Source organism: Tachyglossus aculeatus, chromosome 21, assembly GCF_015852505.1.
Source record: "Tachyglossus aculeatus isolate mTacAcu1 chromosome 21, mTacAcu1.pri, whole genome shotgun sequence".
In the NCBI taxonomy this organism is placed as follows: Eukaryota; Metazoa; Chordata; class Mammalia; order Monotremata; family Tachyglossidae; genus Tachyglossus; species Tachyglossus aculeatus.
Genome location: NC_052086.1, coordinates 83,614,359 through 83,635,489, shown reverse-complemented (window position 1 = coordinate 83,635,489; position 21,131 = coordinate 83,614,359). Strand labels below are relative to the sequence as shown.

Here is a 21,131-nt window from a genome sequence, read left to right as displayed (position 1 = left end):
TGGTATTTGTTAAGAGCTTACTATGTGCCAAGCACTGTACTAAGCGCTGGGGAAGATGCAAAGTAATTAGGTTGTCCCACATGGGGCTCACAGTCTTAATCCCCATTTTCCAGATGAGGTAACTGAGGCACAGAGAAGTTAAGTGATTTGTCCAAGGTCACACAGCTAACAAGTAGTGGAGCCGGGATGAGAACCTATGACCTCTGACTCCCAAGCCCAGGCTCTTTAAACTGAGCCATGCTGCTTCTCTGTGAGGATAATTGTATGTATCCAGTTTGGAAGTGGTTTAAGGATGAGCAAGAAAAAGGTTGTAGTGCCAGGCTGGGAAGGGGTGGGAAGACTCTTCAGCATTGGCTTGGGAGTCAGAAGGATCTGGGTTCTAATCCTAACTCCGCCACTGGTTTGCTGTGTGACCTTGGACAATTCACTTAACTTCTCTGTGCCTCAGTCGCATCATCTGTAAAATGGGGATTAAGACTGTGAGCTCTTAGTGGGACAGCGGCTGTATCTAACTCAATTATCTTGTATTCAATAATATTTATTCAGTGCTTACTGTGTGCAGAGCACTGTTTTAAGCGCTTTGGAAGTACAAGTAGGCAACATATAGAAACGGACCCTACCCAACAACGGGCTCACAGTCTAGAAGAGGAGACAGACAAAAAAACAAAACACATAGACAGGTGTCAAAACCGTCAGAATAAATAAAATTACAGCAATATTTGCATCATCCAGCACTTAGTAAAACACCTGGCACATAGTAAACACTTAAATAAGAAGCCTTCCCAGACTAAGCCCCACTTTTTCTCAACCCCCACTCCCTTCTTTGCCACCTTGTCTTGCTCCCTTTGCTCTTCCCCCCTCTCCCAGCCCCACAGCACTTATGTATATATCCATAATTTTATTTATTTATATCGATGCCTCTTTATATGTATTGATGTCTTGATACCTGTTTACTTGTCCTGAAATCTGTCTCCCCCATCTAGACTGTGAGCTCCTGTGGGAAGGAATTCTCTCTATTGCTGCATTTTACTTTACCAAGCTATTAGTGCAGTGCTCTGCACACAGTGAGTGCTGAATTAATTAATTCATTCAATCGTATCTATTGAGTGCTTACTGCGTGCAGAGCACTGTTCTAAGCGCTTGGGAAGTACAAAACAGCGACATATAGAGACGGTCCCTACCCAACAATGGGGGACAAAAGAAGTGGTTGTTTAAAAACCTTTTATAGCTTCCCAGAAAATTTACTTCCTCTTATTTATAATAATTATTATGGTATTTATTAAGCACTTACTAGGTGCCAAGCACTAGGACTGATATAAGAAAATCAGGGGGTCCCTCTCCCAGATGTGGCTCTTAGTCTAAATTGGAGGGAAAACAGCTATTGAATCCCCATTTCACAGATAAGAAAACTGAGGCACAGAGCTCTGTCCATCACAGAGCAGATAAGTGGAAGAGCGGGGTATAGAACACAGGTCCTTTGACTCATAGGCCCATGGTCATTCTAATAGGCTAAGGTGATTCTGTAATTTCTATCTCTCTCTTGTAGGATGATACTGGAGAAACCAACAGCCTGTCACAAATTGTGTTTCCGCTGCAGAGAATATCACCATATCTCAAATGGTGAAAGCTCTCTCCCCTTCTGCTTTAACAAAGTGGAGGGCCATTAGTCGCATTCTCAATAGCCATTTCTTCCCTTTTGTCATGTCTGTTTAAGCTTATTCTCTTAAAATAATAGTAATATTATCATACTTGTCTTTTAGACTGTGAGCCCACTGTCTTTTAGACTGTTAGCCCACTGTTGGGTAGGGACTGTCTCTATATGTTGCCAACTTGTACTTCCCAAGCGCTTAGTACAGTGCTCTGCACACAGTAAGCGCTCAATAAATACGATTGATTGATACTTATTAATGGCCTCTGCGATCTGGTTTGAGTCAAAAGCTCAGAGCAGGCCGTGATCCAGTGAATTCAAGAGGTAGAGTGGCATTTCGGGTCTACCTAGTTCCCCTTTCTACCTTTGAGGGATGTTGCCAGTAGCAACTCTGTCTTCTTACTCTATTGTCCTTTCCCAAATGCTTAGTGTAGTGCTCTGCACATCTGCTTCTTGCCACTTGAAGCTTCACTCAGCTCTTTGTTCCTTGTTCTGAGGACAAATTCAGATATTTTTCTACAGTCACCTTCCGTCTTTTACTTTCCCCAATCTCTTCTCTTTTCCCTCTTTTTCTAAGTCAAAACCTTGGAATATGTTTAATCAATTAATTAATTCTGGTATTTGTTAAGTGCTTATTAGTTATCCAGCACTGTTCTAAGCACTGGGACATTCAGGTTGGACACAGATACTGTCCCACATGAGGCTCACAGTCTAAGTAGGAGGGAGATCAGGTATTTACTCCCATTTGACAGTTAAGGAAACTGAGGCATGGAGAAGCGAAATGACTTGGCTAAGGTCACACCTCCCCCACTTGTGATGATGCAACCATCACCCTTCTTATGGGCCGGAAACGTACCCACTAATTCTGTTGTACTTTCCCAAGCGCTTAGTACAGTGTTGTGCACATAGTAAGTGCTCAATAAATATGATCGGTCGAAAAATACGATTGATTGGTACTATTAAGTCTGAGGGTGAAACACCCAACAGTCCTTTGCCCTCGAAGCCATTTGCTTGAAGAGGCGTATCTCACAGCTTCGGGAAGAGACGGGCTTTCGAAGGAAATGGGAAACAAGAAGCGGGCATTCCTGGAAAACGAACTCAGGATGGCTTTATTGTGATTGGCCAGAAATGTCCAGACTTTGGATGGGCAGTCTGGCGTGGGCTGAGGATGGGTTCTCGAGGGGCTGTGAGATGGGGTCCTAACTAGAAGGAGGGAGGAGGAAGCAGCCGGTGAGGAGGGGCAACCTCTTCAGAGCCATTGGAAGTCTTCCCGCTTCCATCCTGTGCCTGGTTTGGTATTCCAAGATTTCCAAATGGTACCATCTCCGCCCTGCACAGAAAGGGGAAGAAGGGTTATAGGGTGTTGACTCGCTGTTCATGTAGTTAAGGCATTTATTCAAGTGTAAGTTATGTATGTATCTTTAAATGATATATTATAAATGATGTATTTATACTAATGTCTGCCTCCCTCTGACTTCAAGAAACCTTCCCTGACAAAAGCCAAAATTTCCTCGTCTCCCGCTCCCTTTTGCTTCCCCTTGCACTTAGATTTGCATCCTGTATCCTTTGTAGAAGCAGCGTGGCTCAGTGGAAAGAGCCCAGGCTTGGGAGTCAGAGGTTGTGGGTTCTAATCCTGGCTCCGTCACTTGTCAGCTGTGTGACTTTGGGCAAGTCACTTAACTTCTCTGTCCCTCAGTTACCTCATCTATAAAATGGGGATTAAGACTGTGAACCCCACGTGGGGCAACCTGATTACCTTGTATCTACGAACAGTGCTTGTCGGATAGTAAGTGCTTAACAAATGCCATTATTATTATTATTATTATTATTATTATTATTATTATTATTATTATTATTAATCCACCCCACCCTCAGCCCCACAGCACTTATGTCCGAATCTGTAGTTTATTCATTTCTATTAATGTCTGTCTCCCCCTGTAGACTGTAAGATCCTTGTGGGCAGGGACCATATCTCCTAACTCTGTTGTATTATACTCTCCCAAGTGCATCAGAGGACCTGGGTTCTAATCCCAGCTCCTCCATTTGTCTGCTCTGTGACTTTGGGCGAGTCATTTCACTTCTCTGTGCCTCAGTTACCTTAACTGCAAATCGGGGATTAAGACTGTGAGCCCCAGGTGGGAGGGGGACTGTGTCTGACCAGATTAGTTTGCACCTACTCCAGAGTTTAGTACGGTGCTTGGCACGTTGTAAGCCCTTCACAAATACCAATTGTCAAAAAGTGGCATTGAGGGAGTTGGTTGTCCTCAGGGAAGGACGAAACCCGGAAACACTCGGGGGCAAACCAAGAGGAAAGCAGCAGGGCCGTGGATCCCGGAGGACCCGGCAGATGCAGATGGACACCGGGTTTAAATAATCGTGGTATTTGGTTAACGCTTACTCTTTGCGAGGGACTTCACTAAGCGCTGGGGTGGATATTAGCCCCACATGGGGCTCAAAGTCTTAATCCCCATTTTACAGGGGAGGGAAATGAGATGCTGAGAAGGCAATTGACTTCCCCAAGGTCACACAACAGACAAGTGGCAGAGCCGGGATTAGATGGCCCATTCTCTATCCACTCACTAGGCCACAGTGGTTCTTCCTTGGCCCGGCCCGTGTTATCAGCGTGTGTCTGGAGAGATTTTGGGGCCAATGGATTCTAGGGCTCATCCGCACCTGGTACTCGGGCTCTGGAACCGGTGTCTCTCACCTACAAGATTGGGTGGAAAAGGAAGCGGGAGGGGTGATGGAGAGGACCCCAGATACAGATTGTTTTCCTACAGAACTATTCAGTCCATGTTTCCCCACTCTTGGGAATCTCCAGTGATTGCTCAGCTACCACCACCTCCAATAGAAACTCCTCATCATTGACTTTAAAGCACTCAATCACCTTGCCCCTTCCTACCTCACCTCTCTGCTTTCCTAAAACAACCCAGCTCGCACACTTTACTCCCCTAATTCCAACCTTCTCCTGTACCTCGATCTCAATCTCGCCTCTGACCTCTCGCCCTTGTCCTGCCTCTGACCTGCCAAGTTCTCCCTCTTCATAATCGACAGACACTCACTCTCCCCACCTCGAAACTTTATCTCCTCGAAGAAGTCTTCCCCAACTAAGCCCTCCGTTCTTCTTCAGCTTTGCTCCTTCCCCCTCTCCCCCCCCCCCCTCCGTCCTGCTCGGAACTAGGGGCAGTTCTGTTCATATCCGAAATTTATTTCTTTATGTCTGTCTCCCCGTCTAGACTATAAGCTCCCCGTGGGCAGGAAACGTCTACCAACTGCTGTACTGCTGTCTCCCACGTGCTCAGTGCAGTGTTCTGCACTCGGTAACTGCTCAATAAATACCAGTGATTGGGTAGGAAGAAAAAATAGCTGAGAAGCAGGGGGAGGAGGAAGCATCCAACTTCAGGGGGCGTACCTGGAAGTACAGGGGGTTGGGGAGAGGAAAGGGACGGCTAGTGTATATGGGACCGAGGGGAGAGAGGCGGAGACTGTGAGCCCGTTGTTGGATAGGGACTGTCTCTTTTTGTTGTCAAATTGTACTACTTTCCAAGTGCATAGTACAGTGCACACAGTAAGCGCTCAGTAAACACGACTGAAAGAATGAATGAGTCCTACCTGGACTCGAGGCTTCTCCAGCTGCAAAGAGAGTACTCCGGGTTCCTGCGGCTCTGGGAGAGGCTGGTGGCCGGCTCTCCGGGACGGCTCTCCTCCTTCGGGATCTCGGGGCCCAGAGGGAGTCCGGAGGGGGTCCGGAGGGGGTGGTCCCCGGGATTCAGGAGCAGATTGGATGGGGGCGAAGCTGAAACGGGACCCGGGAGAGATGGCCACCCAGCGCCATCATCCCGTCATCCCAACCTCCTCCCCGCGGCTTCTAACACCAGTACTAATAATGTTGGTACTTTTTAAGCTCTTACTCTGTGCCAACCACTGTTCTAAGTGCTGGGGTGGATACAAATTAAGCAGGTTGGACACAGTCCCTGTCCCACATGGGACTCGACTCTTGATCCCCATTCTTTAGAGATGAGGGAACTGAGGCACAGAGAAGTGAAGTGACTTGTTCAAGGTCACGCAGAAGAGAAGGGGTCGAGTCCTTGCCGGACTCACCTAAGGGGGCTGGAGTCGCCGGGCTGGGAGGATCGGGGTCTCCGTTGAGGTAATCCAGCACGTCGTCCGGGAGGACCCAGGAGGCCGGGCCCCTGGCCCGCAGCTGGCGGATGACTCGCTCCAACTCCTTGAGGGCCGCCCCCGACCCCGGGGGACCCTCCCTCTCCCCCGCAGCAGGGGACGAGGACCCGTGGGAGGCTGCGGAAGGGATCGGTTGGTATTCAGTCACCCACCTGATCTCAGGACAGCGACAATCTTGCAGAAGAGGAGGCCCCACCAGACCTGGCGTGTATAGCGGTGGCCAGCACTGCTACTTCGTATTTCCCGCCCTCCTGAGTCCCCTCCGCTCACCCTCCAAATTCATTCATTCATTCATTCAATCGTATTTATTGAGAACTCACTGTGTGCAGAGCATTGTACTAAGTGGTTGGAAAGTACAATTCCACAACAAATAGAGACAATCCCTGCCCACAACGGGCTCACAGTCTAGAAGACAAACCTTCGGAGGCAAGATAAGATATTCGTGGACAGGGAATATATATTATAGTACTATATTGCTATAGTGTTAGATATGTTATCAATATAGATATAGCTTAATATTTATCTATCTATCTATCTATCTATCTATCTATCGAGAGAGAGAGAGAGAGAAAGAGAGAGAGAGAGAGAGAGAGAAGCAGAGTGGTTCAGTGGAAAGAGCACAGGCTTGGGAGTCACAGGTCATGGGTTCTAATCCCAACTCCGCCACTTGTCAGCTGTGTGACTTTGGGCAAGTCACTTAACTTCTGTGTGCCTCAGTTACCTCATCTGTAAAATGGGGGTCAAGACGGTGAGCCCCATGTGGGACAACCTGATTACCTTGTATTCTGCCCCTAGCGCTTAGAAGAGTAGTGGCACATTAGTAAGCGCTTTCAAATAAATGTCATTATTATTATCATATTGTCCTCTCCGAAGCGCTTAGTACGGTGCTCTGCACACAGTAAACGCTCAATAAAAGCGATTGACCGATCGATTGGCGGACTGGGTGAGGAACGTTCCTCCTAATTTTTTTTAATTTTACATGGTACTATGCTCTGCTACCCGGATCATTTTTTCTACGTTCTGTCCGTGTTTCCCTACTCCTCAAGAACTTCCAGCGGTTGCCCACCCAACTCCCCATCAAACAGAAACACGTTTCCTTGGGGTTTAAAGCCGTCCATCACCTTGCCCCACCCTACCGTCCCTCGCCCAGCCCATACAATCCGAAAATGGGGATTAAAGCCTCCTCCCTCCAAGCCTCACTCCTCCTCGCCGGGCTCACCTGGGGGTGCTGGGGTCGCCGGTCTGGGAGGCTCGGTGTCTCCGTTGAGGTAATCCAGCAGGTCGTCTGGGAGGTCACAGGAGGCCGGGCCCTTGGCCCGCAACTGGCAGATGACACGCTCCAGCTCCTCGTGGGCTGCCCCTGACCACGGGGGACCCTCCCTCTCCCCCACAGCAGGGGACGAACACCCGGGGGAGGCTACAGAGTGGAGGAAACGGGAATCCCAGCCAATCAATTGATTAATCCTTTGTATTGATTGAGCATTTACTGTGTGCAGAGCATTGTACTAAGCGTTTGGTAGAGTACTATATACCACACAGGCAGGCCCTGCCCACAACCGAGGCTTGTGCAAGGGCGAGGCTGGAGCTAGTGGGCCAGCTCCTCGGACTGCAAGAAAGGGGCAAAGTCGAAACCAGTCGGGGATGATGGGAAGGGCGTCTGCTGTTGTGACCCTAGGCAAGTCATTTCACTTCTCTGGGCTGACTAGTTCCCTCATCTGTAAAATGGGGAGTGAGACTGTGAGTCTCACGTGGGACAGGAACTGTGTCCAACCCGATTTGCTTATATTCGCCCCAAAGCTTAGTACAGTGCCTGGCACATAGTAAGCACTCAACAAATTCATTCATTCAATCGCATTTAATCGCATTCAATGCCATCGTCATCATCGTCAGAGAGTGACCAGAAGGCACTATCAAGATCTCCAAGACCTCTAAACTGTAAGCCCCCTCTCTAGATTGTAAACTTGTTATGGATAGGGTTTGAGTCTGTTACAGTGTTACATTGTACTGTCCACAGTGCTTAGTACACTTCCTTGTACACAGTACATCCTGAATAAATACCATTGACTGACTAAACTCCATGGGAAGGCAGGAGTGGGTGGGCAGTGGATATCTCAGAAACATCTGTGAAGCCCTCTCCCAGGATAGGGCATGGGGGCCTCAAAGCCTTTCCCAGCCCATTAATCAATCAACGGTATTTACTGAGCAATTTCTGTGTGCAGTGCACTGCATTGAGCGTTTAGGAGAGTACGATTCAACAGAGTTGGTAATAATAATAATATTAATAATAAAATAATAATGGTATTTGATAAGCGCTTACTATGTGTCAAGCACTGTTGTAAACGCTGGGATAGATACAAGGTAATCAGGTTGTCCCACTTGGGGCTCTCAATCTTAATCCCCATTTGACAGATGAAGTAACTGAGGCATAGAGAAGTTAAGTGGCTTGCCCAAGGTCACACAACAGACCAGTGGCAGAGCCAGGATTAGAACCCACATCCTCTGACTCCCAAGCCCATGTTCTGGCCACTAGGCCACATTCCTTCTCACTATCCCTGCCCACAAGGGGCTTATGGCCTAGAGGAAGAGACAGACGTTACAATAAATTACTGAGAGAAGAAATAGTGGAGAATGAAGAAATGAAAAAAAAACTGCTGGGGAGATGGGGTGAGTATTAAAGTGCTTAAGGGGTTTCACGGGTATGTGGGTAGGTGACACAGAGGGGAAATGAGGAATTAATCTGGGAAGGCACCTTGGAGGAGATGTGCCTTCGATAGAGTTTGGCGAGGGGCGGTGGGGGAAGTCTGCCGGATCTGAACTGACGTGAGGGGTGAGGTTGAGTTGGAGGAGCGAAGGTGGGTGAAGTTTGTGAGGTTGGGCATACCACTTGGATTGGATCGGGACCGCCACGGCTCTTACCCGGGCCTGTCCAATGCTCGTCCTCGGCCAGAGACTGAGCAAACCTGTTGACAAAGTCCAGCAGGTCCTGGGATTCCCCGTGCGGGTCAGGGTCCTGCGGGTCAGGATCTGGGGGAGAGGCCGGATCCTCCAGGTCTCTGCTCAGCAGCCTCCGTTTCTGGCCTCCCTGCGGGCCGTGCCCCGGGGGCGGTCTCTTTCTGTCTTTGGGCACCGAGGAACACGAGGAGACCGAGCTCGGCAAGGTGGGGGTTCCTGTGCCGGACACAGAGGGAGCAGTGGATGATGGAGCCGAGGAAATCAATCGATCAATCAGTGATATTGACTGAGCTCTTACTGTGTGCATAGTGATCAAGAGTCCAAGACAACAGAATTGGGAGACCACTGCCCTGCCCACTACGAGCTTGTAGTCAATTCAGTCAATCAATAGTATATTTTGAACGCTTATGGTGTGCACAGCACTGGACTAAGCACTTGGGAGAGGTCCAACATGATAGTTGGTCGACACGTTCCCTGCCCACAAAGAGCTTACAGTCTAGAGTGGGAGACAGATATTAATCAGTCAATCAATGGTATTTATGGAACACTTACTGTGTGCAGGGCTCTATATTAAGCACTCGGGAGAGTATTACAGAGTACTTAGTACAGTGCTCTGCACACAGTGAGTGCTCAATAAATACGATTGAATGGATGAACAGAGTAGGTAGACACATTTCCTGCCCACGAAGAGCTTACAGTCTAGAGGGACAGACAGACATTAATAGAAGTAAATCAATTATGGATATGGACATAAATGCTGTGGGGCAGAGGGAGGGGTGAAAGGATGCAAATCCAAGTTGAAGGGTGATGCAGAATGTAGAGAGAAAGGAGGAAATGAGCACTTAGTTGGGGAAGGCCTCTTGGAAGAGGTGGGGCCGAGGGCAAGGGGTTTTTCCTGAAAGGCAGAGGGTTTGGGAGTTCCAACGCGGGAAGAGTTGGGAATGGGGGCCGTAGGCAAACTGAAGAACCCTGATGATGGTGGCATTTGGTTAAGTGCTTACTGTGTGCATTACGCTGTACTGAGTCGTGGGGTTGATACACGGTAAGCAGATCGGACCTAGTCCCTGTCCCCGATGGCGCTCACAACCTAACTAGGAGGTATTGAATCCCCATTTCACAGACGTAAGGAACTGAGGCACAGAGATGTGATGCGACTTGTCAAAGGTGACTCAGCAGGCAAGTGGCAGAGGTGGGATTAGAAGCCGGGTCTTTTGAGCCCCAGGCCTCAGCTCTTTCCACTACGCCACGCTGCTTCTCCTGGAATGAAAAGTGATTAGTGCATTTCTATATACTGATGCCTGCCTCCTCCTCTAGACTGTAAACTCGTTGTGGGGAGGCAACATGTCTACCAACTCTGTTATATTGTCTTCTCCCCATCTCTTAGTACAGTGCTCTGCCACAGTAAGCGCTCAATAAATATCATTGATTGATGAATGTGATGATGATGATGATGGTGATCTAGGTCCCATCCTTCCCTCCCTGCGGTCCGTCCCCTTTCCCCACCCCTCCCAATCCCCTCGGGCTGCCTCCCACCCCCATCCCCGTGATTCCACTTCCCCTCCCCTGGGCCCACCGGGTCGGAATCCCCCGGTACCGACGGCCTTACTGGGGACTGAAGGCAGCATGGTTCGGCAGGACAGGCAGGCAAATAGCCGTCTCCCCCTGGCCCCGTCCACCGGTCTAGAGGACAGATATTGACCAGCGGGGTCGCCAGGCAACCTGGGGGAAAAAGAGGGGTCGGGGCCTTTAGGGGGTCCCCACCCAATCCCGTCAGTCCCCTGCCTCTTCGACCGTGGCACGTTCCGCCTTGTCTGGGGACGGTGTTTAACTCGCTACCCCGGCGGCGACCACCGAACGGGACTCGGCAGCTGAAGGCTTCATGGGCAGCCATCCATCCATCAATCGGGGCGAGGGGGACTCCGGGAGCCTAAGTGGGTTAGGGAGAGAAACAGAGACAGAGAGAGGCGGAGAGAGACAGTGGGGAGGTGGGAGGTGGTGAACCCCTTTCCCTCCCCAGGGTTACAGCACGGGTTATCATTCACCCTCAGGTGCTCAATCAGTAATCGTTCCTCGAGGCCGGGGAAGACGTCTGCCAGCTCTGCCACACTGTCCTCTCCCGGGAGCTTAGTACAGTGCTCTGCACACAGTAAAGACTCAATAAATACCATTGATTGATTGATTGATTGATTATATCTGTCTCCCCCTGTAGACTGTAAGCTCACTGTGGGCAGAGAGCAAGCCTACCAAATTTCTTGCACTCTGCTTGCGCTCGAGACACAGTATTCATTCATTCATTCAATCATTCAATCGTATTTATTGAGCGCTTACCCTGTGCAGAGCACTGTACTAAGCGCTTGGGAAGTACACGTTGGCAACATATAGAGACGGTCCCTACCCAACAGCGGGCTCACAGTCTAGAAGGGGGAGACAGGCAACAAAACAAAACATATTAACAAAATAAAATAAATAGAATGAATATGTACAAGTAAAATAAATAGAGTAATAAATATGTACAAACATATATACATATATACATATATATATATATATATATATATATATATATATATATATATATATATATACAGGTGCTGTGGGGAGGGGAAGGCGGTAAGGTGGGGGGGATGGGGATGGGGAGGAGGGGGAAAAGAAGGAGGGGGCTCGCTCGGGAAACAGGAAGCACTGATTGATTGATATATTAGTGTCTGTCTCTTCCTCTGGACCGTAACCTCATCTTTAAAGTTTAAGCTCGTTGTAGGCAGGGAACAGGTCTACTAACTCTGTTGTACTGTACTCTCCCAAATGCTTAGTTCAGTGCTGTGCACACAGGAAGCACTCAATACATAGCACTGATTGATTGATTGATTGATTGATTGATAGATAATGCGGTTTGCAACGGTGGATCCTATTTATTCTAACCGGAAACATGGAAACTTACACCATCAGTAGACTGTGAGCTCGTTGTGGGCAGGGAACATATTTACCAACTCTGCTGCATTTTTACTCTCCCAAGCGCTTATTAGAGTGCTATGCACACTGTAGGCGCTCAAGACATGCTATTCATTGCTGCTGATGAAGATGATCAAATCTGCCATGCGAAATAGCTTTCTCGATCCATTGAAAGAGCACCGTTAAGCGGGTAGGGGTTGTGCCTGTCTACTTTATTGTACTGTCCTCTCCCAAGAGCTGAGTATATCGCTCCGCACACAGCAAGCGCTCAGTAAATAACACCGTTTGATCGCCCGTTGTAATTTCATCACTGGCAACTTGTAGTTACTCTGCCAAGTCAGGGAAAGCATTCCATAGGGAGGTGCAGGGAAGTTCTCAGGTCTTGGGAACGAATCACTCTTCAATCAATCAATGAATCAATCAATCTGTCGATGGCGCTTATTGGGTGTGGGGACGGAGTGGGCGTGGGAGTGGGCGTCCTCAAAAATCCCCAGTGATTGCCTGTCAACCTTCGAATCAAGGAAAAAGTCCTCAGGGCGGGATGGATGGGCGTTTCTAGAGATGGGCGGTGCTGGGCGAGACGAAGGGGCGTGCCTAGAGATGGGTGTGGCGAGGCGCAATGGAGGGGCGTGGCTAGTGATGGATGGGAGGGGCAAAATGGAGTGGACGAGGCACGATGGAGGGGCGAGGCTAGTGATGGGAGGGGCGAGGCTAGTGATGGGAGGGGCGTGGCTCGAGATGGGCGTGGCGAGGCGGGGACGAGCGGGGGCGGGCGGGGGCGCGTCAAGCGATAGGAGTCACAGGCGAGAGAGCAAGGCCGTGGCTAGGGATGGGCGTATCGAGGCGGGATGAATAGGCGTGGTTAAGGATGGGCGGGGCGGGGTGGGGCGAGCTAGGGAGTGGGTAGAGTTGGGCGTGCCAGGGCGGGGGTGGATGGAGAGGGGCGTATCAGCATGTCAGGGGCTCGGGAGGCCCGCCACGAGGGAAGAGGGCCCGGCCCGAGAGCCAAGGACGGGAGCCCCAGGGAAGCCCTGGCGAGGCCCGGCAGGGCTCAGCCGCTCCGACCCCAGGACCCCCTAGCCCGCGGCTTCTTGCCGTCCCCTTTCTGGTCCACTCACGGGCCGGGGGTCTGTGGACATGGCTGACGGACGCACAGGCGGACGGACGGACGGATGGACGGACGGACGGAGGGAGGCGGCCCGGACCCCCGGCGCCCCTCCGCTCTCGGTCCCAATAGTCCCCTCCTCGCCTTGTTCCCTCCCGCCAACGCCTGAGGGTGTGTGTGTGCGTGCGCGTGTGCGTGTGTGTGTGTGTGTGTGTGTGCGCGCGCGCGCGAGCGGGGTGGAGGGAAGCTGTCAGAGTCGGATAACGGTTTCTCTCGCGCTTCCTCCTGGCCACGGGAAGCCACCGCGCAGGCGCGCCCCTTATCAGAGATTTTGGTGGGGGAGGGGCGTCAGAGGGGTCCCGGGGATCCGGCCGGGGGGCGGGGGGCCGTGGAGGAGGGACTTCTCTCATAGACGGGCAATCAGGGCTCGGGGGGTGGGGGAGGTGGGGAAGATCAGGGCGGACGGACGGGCGGATGGACTACTGCCCTACATGACGGCTTCCCCCCGGTCGCGGCCAGGCCCGGACCCTCAGGACCCCGAAGCCGCCGTCCCAATCGCTCCCTCCTCGCCTTTTCCCCGCCAAATTGGCAGGCGGGAGGGAAGGGGTCGGAATAAGCCCGCTGTGGGCAGGGAATGCTTCAGTTGATTATTCTATTGGAGTCTCCCAAGCGCTCAGTGCAGTATGCTGCACACAGTAAGCGTTTAATAAATAGGATTCATTGAATGAATCAATCAATGAATGAACGAGTAGAACACGTAATGTTATCCATTTTTCTCCCGCCTTCCCCCCTTTAGACTGTAGGAGCTCAATGTGGGCAGGGAATGTCACTGTTTGTTGTTGTAGTGTGCTTTCCAAGCGCTTAGTACAGTGCTCTGCACACGGTAAGCGCTTAATAAATACGACTGATTGAAAGAATGAAGAAATGAATCGCTCCTCGCTCGCCTCCTCCTGTTTATGTGAAGCCATGGCGCAGCCGCGTTCTTGGGGGGCGGGGCCACGAGGAGCTGGGGGCGAGCCTCCGCCCGTCCGCGTGAGGCTCTGGCGCAGGCGCGCTGCAGAGGGGGCGGGGCCCATCCTGGGATTGGGCGGGGCCCGTTGGGGTCTAGGATGGGGGGGAAAGGTGGGGGGCGGAAGTACTTCCCATCCATCATTCATTCAATCGGCTTTACTGAGCGCTAACCGTGCGCAGAGCGCTGTACTAAGCGCATTAATCATTTAATCAATAATAATAATAATAGCAATCATGATGGTATTTGTTAAGCGCTTACTATGTGCCGAGTACTGTTCTACGCGCTGGGGAAGATACAAGGTCATCAGGTCGTCCCACGTGGGGCTCACAATCTTCATCCCCATTATGCAGATGGGGGAACTGAGGCACAGAGAAGTCAAGTGACTTGCGCAAAGTCACGCAGCTGATCAGTGGCGGAGTCGGGATGAGAACCCACTACCTCTGACTCCCAAGCCCGGACTCTTTCCACTGTTGCCACGCTCTATCAATGGTATTTAATGAGCGCTGTGTCTGGGCAGAGTGCTGAACTAAGAGCTTGGGAGAGGACAAGAGTTCACAACAGGCATACCCCCTCCTCACCCTCTCCACACAATTTAAAAAAAAAAATCATTTCAGCTGTATGTAGGAAAGCCTTCAGGACTTCTTCAACTTGGGCCCTTGATATTTACCCCACCCTCTACCAACCAGCACTTATGTACATGTACGTAATTTAACAGTATTAAGGCCTGTCTCCTCCGATAGATTATGGGCTCTTTGAGCTCAGAGAATGTGTCTACCAACTCTGTTGTATTCTTCTAAGCGCTTAGTCCAGTGCTCTGCACATAGAAAGCACTCAATACCACTAATTGGTTCATTCATTCATTCATTCAATCGTATTTATTGAGCACTTACTGTGTGCAGAGCACTGGACTAAGCGCTTTGGAAGTACAAGTTGGGAACATATAGAGACGGTCCCTACTCAACAGTCTAGAAGGGGGAGACAGAGAACAAAACAAAACATATTAACAGAACAAAATAAATAGAATAAATATGTACAAGTAAACTAAATAAATAGAGTAATAAATACATACAAACATATATATATACATATATACATATATATATATATATATATATACAGGTGCTGTGGGGAAGGGAAGGCGGTAAGGTGGGGGGTATTTAGAGGAGGAGGAGGGGGAGAGGAAGGAGGGGGCTCAGTCTGGGAAGGCCTCCTGGAGGAGGTGAGCTCTCAGTAGGGCCTTGAAGGGAGGAAGAGAGCTAGTTTAGCGCATTTGGGGAGGGAGGGCATTCCAGGCCAGGGGGTTGACGTGGGCCCGTGGTCGACGACGGGACAGGCGAGAACGTGGCACGGTGAGGAGATTAGCCGCAGAGGAGAGGAGGGTGCGGGCTGGGCTGTAGAAGGAGAGAAGGGAGGTGAGGTAGGCGGGAGCGAGGTGATGGAGAGCCTTGAAGCCTAGAGTGAGGAGTTTTTGACTGATGCATAGGTTGATTGGTATCCACCGGAGATTTTTGAGGAAAAGAGTAACATGCCCAGGGCGTTTCTGGGCAAAGACAATCCGGGCAGAGGCGTGAAGTATGGATTGAAGTGGGGAGAGACACGAGGATGGGAGATCGGAGAGGAGGCTGATACAGTAATCAAGACTGGATAGGATGAGAGCTTGAACGAGCAAGGTAGCGGTTTGGATGGGGAGAGGAAAGGGCGGATCTTGGCAATGTTGTGGAGCTGAGATTGGCCGGTTTTGGTGACGGCTTGGATGTGAGGGGTGAACGAGAGAGCGGAGTCGAGGATGACACCAAGGTTGCGGGCTTGTGAGACGGGAAGGATGGTAGTGAAGTCAACAGTGATGGGAAAGTCAGGGAGAGGGCAGGGTTTAGGAGGGAAGACAAGGAGTTCAGTCTTGGACATGTTGAGTTTTAGGTTGCGGGCAGACATCCAGATGGAGATGTCCTGAAGGTAGGAGGAGATGCGAGCCTGGAAGGAGGGAGAGAGAGCAGGGGCAGAGATGTAGATTTGTGCGTCATCAGCGTAGAGATGATTGTTGAAGCCGTGGGAGCGAATGACGTCACCAAGGGAGTGAGTGTAAATGCCTGTCTTCCCCTCTAGACTGCAAGCTCATTGTGGGCAAGGAATATTGTCTACCAATTCTGTTGTACTGTACTCTCCCAAGCACTTGTTCCAGGTGCTCTGCACATAGTAAGCACTCAATAATTACCATCAATTGACAAAATTCCCCGATCCACGTTCTACCCTGACTCCGGTCCCTGGTGCTGTGAGAATGGCCGTCATGCATGGGAACTTCTCTTCCCACATCATGTTCAACCCTATCATCCCTGCCGCGGAGGTGGTCCTTCAGCTGCTAGATATTCTAGGAACGCAACCCGTTCACTGATGCGTGGCACAAAATATCATCTGAGCCCAAACAGCAGCTTACTTAAGGGCGTGTGAGAATGGGCACCTCTTCCACCCTCTCTCTCTATATATATGGTATATTTATATGATATTGGTTAAGCACTCAGCACGGGTCAAGCAGTGTTCTAAGCACGAGGGCAGGTACACGTTAATGAGGTCGGATCTAGTCCCTGACCCACATAGGGCTCAATCTATGAAGAAGGGAGAACTGGTAATGCATCCCCATTTTGCCGAGGAGGGAATTGAGGTGCAGGAGTAGTGACTTATCCTGAGACAATCTGGCACAGCAAGGATAGAGCCCAAGGAGAAACAATAAACAGGAAAAAAAAACGGAGCCCAAGTGATGGTAGTTGTTGTACTAGCATTTATCAAGTTCTCGTTTTGTGCAGTGCTGTGCAAATGTGCAGAATAATGGGTATACATGTTCCCCACAAGGAGCTTACACTGTGCTTAGTAAAGTCCTTCGCATGGAGTAGGCATGCAAGTATGAGAAGCACCATGGCCTAGCGTCAGTTCATTGTCTCTAGACTGCAAGCTTATCGTGGGAAGGGATCGTGTTTGTTTGTCGTTATGCCGTACTCTCCCAAGCGCTTAGTACGGAGCTCTGCACACAGTAAATGCTCAATAAATACAATTGATTGATTGAATGAATGAATGAATGAATGAATGAATGAATGGAAAGAGCAAGGGCCTGGTAGTCAAAGGACTTGGGTTTTCATCTCAGCTCTGTCAGTTGCTTGCTGTGTGACCCTGGGCAGGTTCATTCATTCAATCGTATTGAGTGCTTACTGTGTGCATAGCATTGTACTAAGCACTTGGAAAGTACAATTTGGCAACAGATGGAAACAATCCCTAACCAACAACGGACTCTCAGTCTAGAAGAAGGAGACAGATAACAAAACGAAATAAGAAGACAGAAATCGATAGCATCAAAATAGATAAATGGAATTATATCTATATACACATCATTAATAAAATGAGTAATAATAATAATAATAACGGCATTTATTAAGCCCTTACTATGTGTAAAGCACTGTTCTAAGCGCTGGGAAATTTACAAGGTGATCAGGCTATCCCACGTGGGGCTCACAGTCTTAATCCCCATTTTACAGAGGAGGTAACTGAGGCACAGAGAAGTGAAGTGACTTGCCCAAAGTCACACAGCTGACAAGTGGCAGAGCCGGGATTTGAACCGATGACCTCTGACATTAAAGCCCAGGCTCTTTCCACTGAGGAACGCTGCTTCCCTAATACATATGTGCAAATATGCACAAGTGCTGTGGGGCGGGGAAGGGGTAGAGTGAGGGGGGAGTAGGGACGATGGGTAGAGGAGGAGGAACAGAGGAAAAAGGGGGCTCAGTCTGGGAAGGCCTCTTGGAGGAGATGAGCTCTCAGTAGGGCTTTGAAGGGAGATAGAGAGCTAGTTTGGCAGATGTGAGAAGGGAGGGCCTTCCAGGCCAGAGGTAGGATGTGGGCCAGGGGTCGATGGCGGGACATTCTCACGAGGCACGAGGCGTTCTCACGAGGCACAGTGAGAAGGTTAGTGGCAGAGAAGTGGAGTGTGCGGGCTGAGCTGTAGAAAGAGAGAAGGGAGGTGAGGTAGGAGGGGGTAAGGGGATGGAAAGCTTTGAAGCCAATAGTGAGGAGTTTTTGCTTCATGCGAAGTTTGATGGGCAACCACTGGAGATTTTTGAGTAGGGGGGGTGACATTCCCAGCGAGTTTCTGTAGAAAGATAATCCAGGCAGCAGAGTGAACTCTGTGCCTCAATTCTCCTTTCTATTTAGACTGTGTGCTCCTTGCAGGACAGGGATGGTGTCCAAACAAATTAATTTTGTATCTACCCAAGACTTGGTAAGAACATAACGAATAATAATAATTATGATATTTGTTAAGCTCTGACTATGAGACAGGCACTGTTCTAAGAGCCGGGGAAGATAAAGAGCAACGAAATCAGACTCAATACCTGTCCCACGCAGGGCTCAAGGAGACATAAATAAAAACAGATTGGGAGAACATCCATTCAAAGGTGCTAGGCTAGGGTAATTATGCTCAGACAAGTGGCAGAGCCGGGATTCGAAACCCCGATCCTCTGATTAGCAGGCTCTATCCACCAGGCCACAGTGCTTCTCCGTAAGGCGAGACCAGATGACAGAGAGCCTTAAAGCCGATTGTGGGTTTTGATCTCACGTAAGCTTGTCTCTAATAATAATAAGTATGGCATTCGTTAAGCGTTTACTATGTGCCAGGCACTGTGCTGAGAGATGGGGTGGATACGAGCAAATCGGGAATGTGAAGGAGGAAAAGGGAGTGTCGAACGCAAGGAATTTTATCAGTCATATTATCGGGTGCTTACTGTGTGTAGAACGTTGTACTAAGTGCTTGGCAGAGAACAACATGGCAGAGTTGGCGGACACATTCCCTACGCCCAGTGAGCTGATAGTTTGGAGGAAGAGAGAAGCATTGATATAAATAAATAATTTAAAGTCTACAAGATATATAATTTGGAGATAAAATATATAATGTGTTGACTGGAGAGAAGAGAATAAGGAAGCACGGTGGTAGAGCACAGTACAGGGCAAATCACGAACATATGTGTAGGTGCCCAGTCCACTCTCTTCAGGTCACTCCTCTCCCACTACAACCAAACCTACGTGCACTGCTCCTCTAGCACCTTACCGTGCCTTGATCTCACTTCTCACGCCATTGTCCCCCGCTTGCTCACTCCCTCCCCACTGCCTAGAGCCCCCTCCTTCTTCCCTCAAAATCAGTCAATCGATTGATGTTATTTATGTAGCGCTTACTTTGTGCAGAGTTGGTAGACATGTTCCCTGCTCGCAGCGATCTTACAGACTAGGAGGGACAGTCTAACAACCCGCTACTGTCCCCTTCGCCAAAATCCTACTGAGATCGTATTTCCACCAGGAAGCCTTCCCTGGCGAATCCTTCATCTCCCCAACATATTTTCCCCCCTCTCTGTGTCACCGATGTCCGGTAAGAACTTAGGTATTTACCATCCACCCACACGGCACTTATGCAAGTATCCTCAAAGCTGGTGCTTCCCTGAACTGCAATTCATTTTCATGCCTCTCCTCCCCTCCGCTGATTGTAAACTCCATGATGGCAGGTATTTTATCTACTTTCTATGGTACACTCTTCTAGGCTGTTACTACAGTGCTCTGATTCAATCAGTCAATCAATCAGTGGTATTTATTGAGCACTTACTAGGTGCAGAGCACAGGACCAAATGCTCAATGCAGAAAGCCCCAGTGCAAAGTAACACTGATTGTTGAGAGGCCTTCCATGAAGCCTACCCTGTCTACGCCCTCATTTCTTCTTCTTCCACTCCCTTGTCCTGGGATTTGCACCTTTTATCCATCCCTCCCTCAGCCCCATAGCACTTATGGACACATTCGTAATGTATTTATCCATCTCAAAGTCTGTCTCCTCCTTTCAACGGTAACTTCCATGTGGGCAGGGAGCGTATCGACCAGCTCTGTTGTACGTACCCTCCCAAGCACCTCAGTGTAGTGCTCCGCACCCGGGAAGAGCTCAGTAAATACCAGCGATTGATGGATAATCGATGGATGGATCAGTTCTTTGGGTTTGCCCCTTGGGTTTCACTAGAGGGCCATCAAGCCTCTGGTTTCTGAGCCGAACAGACTTTCTGGGCCAGGTATGTGAAGGCTCGTTTCACCTGCTGGTTCCTCAGCGTGTAGATGAAGGGATTGAGCATCGGAGCCACAGACGTATTGAGAACGGCCACCGTCTTGGTCATCGTCAACTCCCTGATGGAAGGATTGACATACATGAAGATACAACTGCCGTAGGACAGAGAGACGACGAGCATGTGGGACGAACAGGTGGAAAAGGCCTTTTTCCTCTGCTGGGTGGAGGGAATTCTCAGAATGGTCTTAATGATGAATACGTAGGACAGGATCACCAACGACAAAGTGACCAGCAGCGTGATAATGGCAGCATAAAATGATAGCATCTCTGGGATTCGCGTGTCTGAGCAGGCGATCTTCAGCAAGGGGATGGTGTCGCAGGTGAAGTGGTTGATGACATTCGAGATGCAGAACTCCAGCTGGAGGCCAAAGGCGATGCCTGGAGTGATGAACAAGAAGCTTGCCAAATAGCAGCAGAGGACGAGCAGAGTGCAGACCCTGGGGGTCATGATGGTCGTGTAGCGTAGGGGTCTGCAGATGGCCACATAACGGTCGAAGGACATGCAGGCCAGAAGGAAGAACTCCGACGCCCCCAGGAGGATGTAGAAGAAGGTCTGGGTCATACAGCCACCGTAGGAGATGGTTTTGTCCCCTGTGGAAATGCTAACCAGCAAGTTGGGAATGCAGACGGAAGTGAACGAGACTTCCAGGAGGGAGAAATTACGCAGGAAAAAATACATGGGGGTGCGAAGGTGGGGGACCAGAAGGGTCAGGGTGATGATGGTCAGATTGCCGGTGACGCTCAGCAGGTAGGCAAGGAGTAAAAAAGAGAAAAGGCAAACCTTCAAGGAGGGGTCATCGGTCAGACCCAGGAGGATGAATTCCGTCACGGTGGTTCGATTCCTCATTGCCGACTTGACCCCTATTAGATTGCAAGGGGAGACCACGTGGGCACAGCAAGCGAGGAGAAATTGAATCCAGTAGATGGGATCTTAATGCTCGGGCAGATGGGGCATCAAGAACTCCCAAACCTCAGTCAGTCAGTCCATCGTATTTATTTAGCACTTACTGTGTGCAGAGCACTAAGCGCTTGGGAGGGGACAAGAGACCAGTATAGCAGACACCTTCTCTGCCCATAACGAGCTTAGAGGGGGAGACAGACATTAGTAGCACTGTTGCAAAGCGCTCGGGAGAAAGCAATGCAACGG

The 21,131-nt window shown here is 49.9% G+C and overlaps 2 protein-coding genes across 2 annotated transcripts; both read right to left on the bottom strand.

Moving 5' to 3' along the window:
• Positions 1 to 2,746: 2,746 nt before the first annotated feature.
• Positions 2,747 to 13,912, bottom strand: LOC119942177 (basic proline-rich protein-like). The gene is made up of 8 exons (XM_038762824.1): positions 13,781 to 13,912; positions 12,850 to 13,001; positions 10,389 to 10,501; positions 8,747 to 8,998; positions 7,050 to 7,247; positions 5,750 to 5,947; positions 5,261 to 5,444; positions 2,747 to 2,978 (listed from the first exon to the last, which is right to left on the bottom strand). The coding sequence occupies exons 1-8, from the start codon at positions 13,910 to 13,912 to the stop codon at positions 2,852 to 2,854; spliced, it is 1,356 nt and encodes a 451-aa protein (XP_038618752.1). The 3' UTR covers positions 2,747 to 2,851.
• Positions 13,913 to 19,889: 5,977 nt separating this feature from the next.
• Positions 19,890 to 20,831, bottom strand: LOC119942176 (olfactory receptor 6C76-like). The gene has a single exon (XM_038762823.1). It carries the CDS (start codon positions 20,829 to 20,831, stop codon positions 19,890 to 19,892), a length of 942 nt encoding a protein of 313 aa, XP_038618751.1.
• Positions 20,832 to 21,131: the final 300 nt, after the last annotated feature.